General features: G+C 37.0%; 2 protein-coding genes across 3 annotated transcripts; one reads left to right on the top strand and one right to left on the bottom strand.

The window, feature by feature from the left end:
* Positions 1 to 1430: 1430 nt before the first annotated feature.
* LOC307005924 (uncharacterized protein) lies at positions 1431 to 4505 on the bottom strand. Its single transcript, XM_079626462.1, has 4 exons — positions 3354 to 4505; positions 3093 to 3147; positions 2620 to 2734; positions 1431 to 2336 (listed from the first exon to the last, which is right to left on the bottom strand). The coding sequence occupies exons 1-4, from the start codon at positions 3648 to 3650 to the stop codon at positions 2195 to 2197; spliced, it is 609 nt and encodes a 202-aa protein (XP_079482588.1). The 5' UTR covers positions 3651 to 4505; the 3' UTR covers positions 1431 to 2194.
* On the top strand, positions 4092 to 9741 carry LOC307005923 (uncharacterized protein). Of its 2 annotated transcripts, XM_079626460.1 has the most exons (6): positions 4592 to 4821; positions 5197 to 5259; positions 5544 to 5841; positions 9151 to 9205; positions 9306 to 9423; positions 9546 to 9741. In XM_079626460.1, the coding sequence occupies exons 1-6, from the start codon at positions 4748 to 4750 to the stop codon at positions 9568 to 9570; spliced, it is 633 nt and encodes a 210-aa protein (XP_079482586.1). In that variant the 5' UTR covers positions 4592 to 4747; the 3' UTR covers positions 9571 to 9741. The 2 variants fall into 2 exon arrangements, with proteins under 2 accessions (XP_079482587.1, XP_079482586.1); XM_079626461.1 differs by lacking the exon at positions 5197 to 5259 and having other exon boundaries at positions 4092 to 4821.
* The last annotated feature ends 529 nt before the right edge of the window (positions 9742 to 10270 follow it).

Raw genomic sequence — 10270 nt, 5'->3', positions numbered from 1 at the left:
ACACCCATAAACCCCTGACTGATCTGCCTTGCCAGACAACCCCCCAGCCAGTCAGAGAAGCATCCATTGTCACCACCATTCTCCTTGCTGGTATATTCCCCAGAGGAACCCCCTGGTTCAATCTCCCTTTGCTTATCCACTGACGCAGAGCCTGACCACATTTCCATGTGACCTTCAACTTCACTCACCTGTGTAATTTAGGGATGAGTGGAAATTTGTTGATGCACCACTGCAGTGGTCGTGCATTGAGTCCCAGAGCCACTACCTTTATCGCTGCCGAAATCCTCCCCACTGATTTTTGGTACTGCGCCAACACGTGCCTAAGCAGTAAGATTGTGCCAGGGTAGATAACCTTGTTACCGTTCATGGTGCACAGATCAACCAGTTGTCCAGGTATGGAAGGATCTTTATTCCCACAGCCTGAAGATGGCTGACACTCTTTGAAAAGCAAAGAGATTAAACTCTTTGTGATGCCATAATGGGATCATTCAAGGTAAGACCGTGGTGACGGTCGAAAAAGATCAGAATGAGAGAATGATAATCAGAACAACTTTTTAAATTTAAATAAACAAAATTTTTTTAGTGATGCTTCCGTATTAACAATATATAATTTACGGCCGCTTTAGCAATAGCAGCTTGTGATGCCGTCCACTGAAGGGGTGCTTTTCTATGCCGAGGATCTTCTGTGTCAGGCTTGTTCAGACAGTCAGAAGTAAACGGTCTGAAGAATAATAAGTCAGTGGAACTGGCGTTCGGTGCTGCTTTATAAAGGCAGAGCACCAACCGTTATTCACGCACTTTAACACCATTGAAACAGCTGTTTTCTGTTCTTCTGCTGATCTCCCACACCCTTTACACCCCTACCGCAAGTTACCATTGACTTCCATCGTTAAGATAAAAACATTAAGACATTTAAAACACTCACTTTTATGTTTGGAACGACATGAGGGAGAGTAAATAATGACAGAATTTTCATTTTTGAGTGAACTAACCTTTTAAACCAGCGTATGCTAGTGAATTTATACAATAATAACATGCACATTTCTGCAATTAAATCCTTTTTTTTTTTTTAAGAAAATGCTTAATTAGTCTAAAAAAGTCTGTAACTATGCTATACATGCTCCTTATTGAGCTTAACTTCTATTGAACCCGGTAAATTCCAGGTCCGTTTAATAACACAACTGTATAAATACTGCCAAGGATTTGTCAGAAGGTGGTGCTGTATATTAAGACTTCTGTTGTGTTTTGTCTCAAACTGGATGCCACCTGAAAAACCTATGACATTACTTTTACATACCCATCAAACTGGTTAAACAACCTAACGACATTTTCAGCAGTCAAGACACTGTTTAAGATTAGATTACAATGACTAGGCAAACATTTTAAATAGCAGTAACCATCCATTTACTGGAAGAATACATAAAAGGGAGTGTCTAACCAAACTCTGCCTTTATTTTTACATTAAGCATCCCAATATTTCAGAATAAAACCAAAACTTATAACAAATGACACTGAAGAGCAACCCTTTGAACTTCATAACTGCTCCACTGAAGGCTCTGATGGGTTAAGCTCGTTGTTGTAAGGACTATATAACAATAGTAACCGGGGTAACAGGGTGAGGATAATTAGGAGTGACAGTAAGAGGGTCAGAGCTTTCCCATTGGTCGATACAAGCGGGCATGTATGCATGAGCCTGAGGGAGGGTCATAATGACACTGTAACAAGGGCAAAAAATAAAGAAATAAAGAAATATTAAAAGGACAAACACACCCAAGAAAGCAAAGGAACCTGACTGTATAAAAAAATGGAAAGGAAAAAAATTATCAAAGAAAATGTCATAACTTAATTGTGGATAAAGTGGACAACACAATCAATTGATATATATAGCAGATATGCAGCTAATATTGTCAATATATCTGGGTCATCCCATATTTCTTATAAACCAAAACAGACCAGAAATATGACAGAACGCATGATGTTATCAGTCACACTTCAAATCCAGGTTTGTTGTGTGCATGGTTGAGAAAGTGTGTGTCTGTCATTTGAGGGTGCTCGTGGAATGCTGGATATCAACCCAAGCAAGATGTTCAGCTTTAGCTACCGTAATCTTCCTACTCAATTCTCCAGCGGATACTGGCATCGTAATGTTTTCCGTCTCCTTAACACACACGTACTCAATCCACTTGGTTTTTCTTCACTCCACCTTTACTTTTGGCTGTTCAGCTTCTGGCGCTTCAACTTTTTTTTCCTCAGGTTTGGGTTTGTCGACGGCCGCTTCCTTGGCCGCTTCCTTGGCCGCTTCCTTTGGTGGCTCTTCAATTATGTTACACAGTTTCCTTGGAGAAGTAAAGGAGTATTGTTAAGCAATGTTAATGGAATGCTCTTTATCGGGTTTCTATTTATATATATACAAATAAATAATTAAATATGTAACCAAGTAAAATCCCCAATTAAAAGGTTCAGGTTAATATGTACATCCTGAACAGAGCACAGAATGGCAGTCAATGACCGATCAACAAGTTCTGCACATATTTAACCACAACTAACTTCACACGTTTTCTGATAGTTAAATGAGATGGAGATCCATAACAAATTATTCTGTTGTACAAATCCACTCACCTTCCCTGCTCAGAGGTCTTGTCGATGTACTTGCAGAGTGTGCTCTCCTGCTCCAGTTGTTTTTTTAGAGAAGCAACCTCCGTTTCCCATTGAGACTTCCCCTTGACAAACTCATCTAGGAACAGAAAATAGAAAAATGTTTGAGAGGATATCTTCAATAGCAGGTCAAAGCAAAACAAACAATGACAAAATGAGCAATTATGTAGGCTATTGTCAACATTTTTAAAACACACAGAAATCAATTGCACAATTTCAATAGGCTACCCAACGACTAACAATACACATCATTATTCATTTAGCTGGCATTTATCCAGGCACGACTGACTTGCGTTTGTTGCCGCATGGGGGCAGTATTGAGTATTGTCATGGGATTTACAATAAATGACAAATTTAGTTAATCTGAGATACAATGCAAGGTGATTGCAACATTTCCATAGCCTACGGTTTTCTTTTAAAACTGAAAATAAACTCACCCTGGTTACGTTTCTTCTCTGACTCTGCGTCAGCAATTTCATCTGTGAGTCGTTTCTGGAGGAGAAAAAATGAAAAAGGTTAATATTATAATAAACTACTGTGTCACTTAGGCCTACAAGAATTGAGACACTATATTTGAAGGCACACAGGCAGTTATAATAGTCATACAATGAAGCATTTAAATAAGGTCTAAGATGGATATAAATTGTTGAGCGCATATAACAATTAAACATTAAAAAATCCCTCCATATTCAACTCACCATGTCTCCTTTACAGTTATCAGCGTCACTCTTTTTCTGAGCCACTAAGGTCTTAACTTGGGACACGTCTTTGGTTAGAGTATCCACCTCTTTCGTACTCTTTTCTATATCTGTGGTGGACTGGATCAACTGATCTTCGTATTCCCCCAGAACATCTCTAGTAACTCTGAATTTAATATCTAGAAATGAAGCCTGTTTATTCAGATGCAGTTCCTGCTTCCGTCTGGTATGGATGTAGCCAGCGATGCCCAGACTGCACACCAGGATAAAACCCAACAGCAATGCAGGAAACTTCATGACGGAGGACTCAAGACTCAAGAGGAAGCTGGACCTGTTTCAGATCCTGTCTCTCGCGAGCAGGTGTGCAGAGGATCAGAGTTACCTAGATACTAACCCCTCTCAGAAGACGACGGCTGTTGCATTATTTTAAAGAGCTGACGCTGTGTATTCTCGGTGATATTAACCGAGATAGATAGTAAAATATGCAAATGAAAAATAAACAAGTCCTCAAATAGCGTCCTTCCTGGTTCACTTTTTATTTTCACGCTCGGTAAATACCTGTTCACATCTGAGCGGTGCTTGATAGGAGTGGAGACGACGAAACAGGTGACACAACCCACCTGTGAAAAACCACGCCCACCCCTCGAGCTCATTGGTGTACGTTCACAGTGATGTCGAGCAAATAAGACGTAGGACGTTACGTTTGAATGAAAGTCCAACTCATCTCCCCGAATCGGTTCTTTCCAACAGTTCGTTTCAAGGACCGGCTAAACTGATTCAGCAATTAATGTAGCAGCCTCATGTCATGACCAAGACAAATGTAGCTAGCAGCGTTTTGATGTGTTGTAGCCATGTGTCCAGGAATGTGTCAAAGAAATCTGAACATTGGATAAAGCAGATTCAAAACTATTGTTTTATTTTGCTGACATAGCCTATTTATTTATTTAGCCTATAGGTTTTTACCTAGGGGATTGGATAGCCTACCTCTCTTTTTAATAAATATGAAAATAGGCTAAGCTGTCAATATCCAGATTTTTTTTTAGGAATAGCCTACATATTTTGAACAAAATCTCTCATTTGATCGTATAATTTACAATACATTTATTTAACATTTTAACTAGGCCTAACTTCAGTGAAGTCCTCTGTTCACTCATTGGCACATCAGTTCGCAGCTTATTATGAATTGGCCATGTTCGTGACGTATCCGACAGAAATGATGATCTGTTCAATGAGTCGGTTCAGCGAGTCGTTGACGCGAGGACGCTTGTTCCGACGGGTTCTGGTACCACGTCGTCAAGTCGCTTATGAAATAGACAAGTATTGTCAGACACACATCGAAGAAATTCTCTTTTATCACGCATGAAACTTGCCACTTGAATTGAAATCCAAGTACAATGATGGACAAAATTATTTTTACTTCAGTTGAGCCAAACCTTCACAGTAGAGTATTGAAACCTCAACGAACCAGGTGAGCACCTGTTAAACCTCGCCGGGGGGAGTTTGACATGTTGTCATGCAGACTATCCTGGCTCATCCTGTTTAACCACCTTGTAATGATTTACCAAATTTGCAGAGTTTTATAATCCCACACCTTAAAACCTTAAATCGATCCCCCTGTTAGGTTGAAGTGTGAGAGATAAGGGAGGACTGTATATCCGTGTGTGTGTGTGTGTGTATATATATATATATATATATATATATATATATATATATATATATATATATATATATATATATATATATATATTAGGTCGATATATTATTTGATGGGAACAAACAAGAAAACAAAATTCCTGAGAGTTGATGCTATATTGTTTTCCTATTTTTCTTTGATGACACGAAGATGGGTGGAGAATATGGAAAAGTTGGTCAGGGATCACAGCAACAGCATCAAGGAAGTGTTGAGGTTTTCTATCTCTCTCCCACGCCCACACACACACATTTGTTTACTTAAACCCATGACATCCAGTTGTACAGGTAAGACAGGCTTGCCTGTCTACGGCTCAGAATTGAATGCTTTTCCGGAAGACAAGGCAGGTAGTTGTGTCAGTTTCGTTCGACAGCATAGCACAGCACGCTGCCATGAGAACCAAGTGACTGTGTCTACAGGCAGAGAAAACAAAATCGACGGTCCCCTGAGGAACTTTCTTGGTCTTCTTTTCCTCTCTCTTCCTACCTTTATTCCCTCAGGATGAGAGGCATGTCGGCAATGATTGTCCTGGCCTTATGTGCCCTGCTGATTATAACCTACCAGGCCGTAAAGCAGGAGCTCAACATCCGCAACCTGCAAACACGCATCGTTGTTTCCGGTGAACAGGTGAGGTTTAAGGAGGACGGAATCATGTCAGCCAAGACGAAAGTGGACGAGATCACTAAAAAGCTTAGTGCCCTGACCTCGCAGAGGGATCAGCTCAAAAAACAGAGGGACGACTTTAAGAAAGGCACTGATGCATCTGATAAGGAACTCGGCACCTGCAAAACTGAGAAGGTATTGTAAACAATCTTGAAGCGGTTGAGCTTTACAGTGATTTTCTGATTTAAGGCAAGACTTGATGGAATTTGACTCATTCACTTTAGATCATTCACAAACTTGGATTAGCGTGATCAAATTCTTTTGTGCTGAATTTTTCTCTGCCTTTGCACGCTGCAACTCCTTTTTGCTCTTTTGTCTGTGATATGAGGCAAGGTGACATTAAATCCTTTTGAGAAGGTGATGTCCTGCGGCGTGAAATGCTATACACAGTTTAATAGTTGGGGGTCGGTAAGATTTTTTTTTTGCCTCACCAAAGTTGCATTTATTTCATCAAGAATAACAGGAAAAGCTGTAATATTGTGAAATGTTATTGCAGTTTAAAGGGGTGATGAACTGAGAAATAAAAATTTCCTTGAGCTTTTGACATATAAGAGGTCATCATACTATAAGAATATCCTGTAAGTTTCAGAACTGAAAACTTCCTTGTTAGTCCAATAAAAGCTTTTATTGACACCAGGCACAGCGAACGACATGTTTTTCAAACACCGCCTCCGCAGAAGAAGAGCAACGCCTACTTCAACACTGCCTGTTTAGCCCCGCCCACCGATTCACGCATTACATGAAACTCATTATAATATGCAAAACCGTTATCCAATCATAGCAGTGGGCGTTTACTTCCAGGTCTTCAATGCGGCACGCCCATAAAAACCGAGTGTTTCAGGAGCTAGGCTCAGAACCAGGATAGAAAATTGCCTATTACTTATTAATTTTGATCTTTTTAAATGTAAAAACCAAGCGAATGTCATAAGTTGACCTCAGGCAACAATATACTTTTTTTTTAAAGCCAGTTCATGACCCCTTTAAAAATACATGTTTTCTATTTTAATGTGTTTTAAAATGTAATTTATGATGCAAAGCTGAATTTTCAGCATTATTGCTCCAGTCTTCAGTGTCACATGATCCTTCAGAAATCATTTTAATATTTGTAGCTCAAGAAACATTGCGTATTATACTCAAAGTTTAAAACAGTTGTGCTGCTTGTAATATTTTTGTAAACCGTGATACTTGAATTCTTTGATGAATAGAAAGTTCAAAAGAACAGCACTCATTTGAAACCGAAATCGTTTGTAACATTATGCCTTTAGTGTCACTTTTGATCAATTTTATGTGTCCTCGCTAATACAAGTCAGTGTTGGGGAAAGTTACATTTAAAAGTATTGCATTAGGCATTACTCCCTAAAAAAGTAACTATTTGCATTTCTTAGTCACTAATGCTTTACGTTACTTTTGTGTTACTTTTTCTCACCTGGTCTGGGATTGCTTGTTTATTTTTTAATATAAAAAAACGTATATTTGTGGCAAATGTAAAGGCCCTTTCACACCAAAAGTTAAATGAATAAGCCTCAGGCTAAATTGTAAATACACACCTGTACAGTACAGGGCGCAGCTCAAACAAACCTTTCAGCTGTGCTGCCATTCTAGATTGCAGAATATGTTCGAATTGGATCGGCAAATATGTAATTTACGATAGTTAATTATTCTTAATTTTCTAAGTTTGCACTTCACCGTTTTATGTGTTTAGATGAATACTGAATCTGTTTTTGTGCAAGTGAGATGAGTAAACTGTTCACATTTAGTCTAGAACTAAAATAACCATCATGATCACACACAACGCCTCTGCACTTCACTATTGATTTCTCTCAACATGTGGACAGGAGAGATGTCAGTCAAAACATGGGAAAACAAAGCAAATTGCGTTATTTTTTTGAAAACCTAATTCATATATTTTGTTCTAAATTTAAAACTAATCTTTTACTTTAGTTACTTGACAAGTAATTGATTACATAACTCACATTGGTTGTAAATCATTACCCCCAACAGATGGTTTTCTTTTCTGTTTTTAAATCTTTCTGACCCTAAACTTTTGAATAGTGTAGCTTGTATGACAATGGAAAAACTATTTGCACTTTTAAATAATTTATTTGTCAGACCACCACATAATTGTTTAGAATGAATGAACTTGCAAAAGATAAAATGGTGAAAAACCTGATTCATTCTTTTTTTCTCATACTGTACATTCATACATACACACATTATATGCTTCAAATATTCATCAACTCAAAAGCATATGCTCTAAATTGTAATGTAGACGCATGCATTTTCTGTAAAGCTGCTTTGAAACTAAATGTACTGTGAAAAGCGCTATACAAATAAATATGAATTGAAGTTTTCTCAAAAGATTTTCAGGGGCACAGAATGATTATATTTCCACATATTATCATATTAAATGTTATGAAACTGTAACAGTATCCAGTTTTGAGATGTGACTCTTAGCCAATATAGGGCAAAACTATTTTTTTCTATTGTTGACTTGTTGAATTCTATACATTTGCAAGCTATTTTGGTATGGTTTAATAAACCACCAGACGTGATTATGAAGTTTAAAGATGCAAACATTCAATTCAGTTGGAACTCACTGTTTATACATCGAATGAAAACTTTCCAGTTCTGCAACTTTTCAAGATAAGTACAACCAAAGAACCAATAGACAGCTTGCCATTTCTGAATCAATTACTTTACTTTTATAATAATGATAATAATATAAACAAAGTACGATTGGAAATTTCAATATGTTAGTTTGATCATTTTAATTAATACTTAAATAGCAAGAATATCATTTAATACATCCTTGCAAAATACATAAAATAAAACACAATATCACAGTTTCCACAAAAAAACATTAAACTAACATTGATAATAATAAAGCATCAAATAATAAAGCATCAAATAATAAAGCATCAAATAAGCATATTAGAATTATTTCTGAAGGATCATGTGACAATGAAGACTGTAATGACTCAGTAATGATGCTGAAAATTCAGCTTTGCATCACAGAAATAAATTACATTTGAAAATATAATAAAATAGAAAAGTAATTTTAAATTGCATAAATACTTCACTATATTTATGTTTTTACTGTATTTTTGCAGCCTTGGTGAGCATAAGATTCTTTCAAGAGAAGATCTTACAAACCTGAACAGCGTTGTCTTATAGGCGTCTAATTTGCTCTAATTTGAATGGTTCCTAAAATATGAGTCTCTTGATAGTTGGGATATGCTAATGTTTTAGGATTACAGTATTTACATTAATTACATCACAGTGGATGTTTTACAGCATTTATGCAAATCAAGTTTGTCGACAGGTCTGTCCTCTGTTGAACTGAGCCCTGTGTTCCTGTTTTTTCAGTCCTTATTGTATAAACCAAAAGCTTATACTGTACGTGCTCTCACACAGTCTTTCTCTGCCTGTCTCTCTCCGTTTCAGGGTACATTAGAGAAGAAGAGCAATGAAGCGAAAGAAGCACTTAACAAACTAAAGGGTAAGTGAGTTACTCTGGGGTTTATTAGAACGAAAGAGTGTCAGAAGGTATGTGGATAATATAATGCTCCTTGTCAATGTTTCAACATGTTACTCTGCAGGAGACCAAGACGCTGAAAAAAAGAAAGCTGAGGAAGAGATTCAGGGTCTAAAAAGGAGCATTCTAGAGAGAGATGTAAATATCTGCAAATTTGTGGATATTACAATGGAAGAGTCAAAGTAAGAGTGATTGATTTGAATTCATTTCATTTGATTATGAACTGTAATTGTTGTTTATAATTTCAAAGATCACGAATCAGAATGTTTTTTTACACCGAGTCCCTTTGCTTGTCTGTTCATAGGAAGTTGTGCGCAATTGCACTGTGAAGGGATTTCAGAAGTCTGATGGGAGTGCTCAGGAAAAATGTTCTGGATGGGATTGTGTATATTTTTTTCTTCACACCCTTTTTGACTGTGTTTAAATGTTATTGCATAAAATAAGGTATGGATGTGCTTTTTTATGAACAATGCACTAAATAAATGTGTTATAAAGACTGATGTGGGAAAAAAAGACTCATTGGTTTTTGTAAAAACTTGGCTGTTTTTTTTAAGGGGTCATGAACTGGCTTTAAAAAAAAAATGTATATTGTTGTCTGAAGTCAACTTATGACGTTCGGTTGGTTTTTACATTTAAAAAAAATCTAAATGAATAAGTAATAGGCCACTTTCTACCCTGATTCTGAGCCTTGCTCCTGAAACGCTCAGTTTTTATGGGCGTTAAAGTTACTTTAAAAGTAATGCCTTACAATATTACGGTAGCTACTCCTTAAAAAAATTATAGGTGTTACTTAGTTCCTTTTTATATAAAGTAATGCATGAAGGTGCCTGCCATTTCAACTGAGTGGGACAAGGAACAGGTAATTCAGATATTTAGTTGCAAATTTAAAAGTAATGTTACTTAACTAGTTACTTGGAAAAGTAATCTGATAATTTATCTTGTGTTACTTGTAATGCGTTATCCCTGTGGGATTGCAAATTTAAGAATCTGTTGATCCTATACGTCTTGACATACTGTAACATTTTACAT

This window comes from Phoxinus phoxinus (assembly GCF_949152265.1).
Source record: "Phoxinus phoxinus genome assembly, chromosome: 10".
NCBI lineage: Eukaryota > Metazoa > Chordata > Actinopteri > Cypriniformes > Leuciscidae > Phoxinus > Phoxinus phoxinus.
Note: the sequence above shows the minus strand (reverse complement) of the source record. Positions and strands in the feature narration are given on the sequence as shown.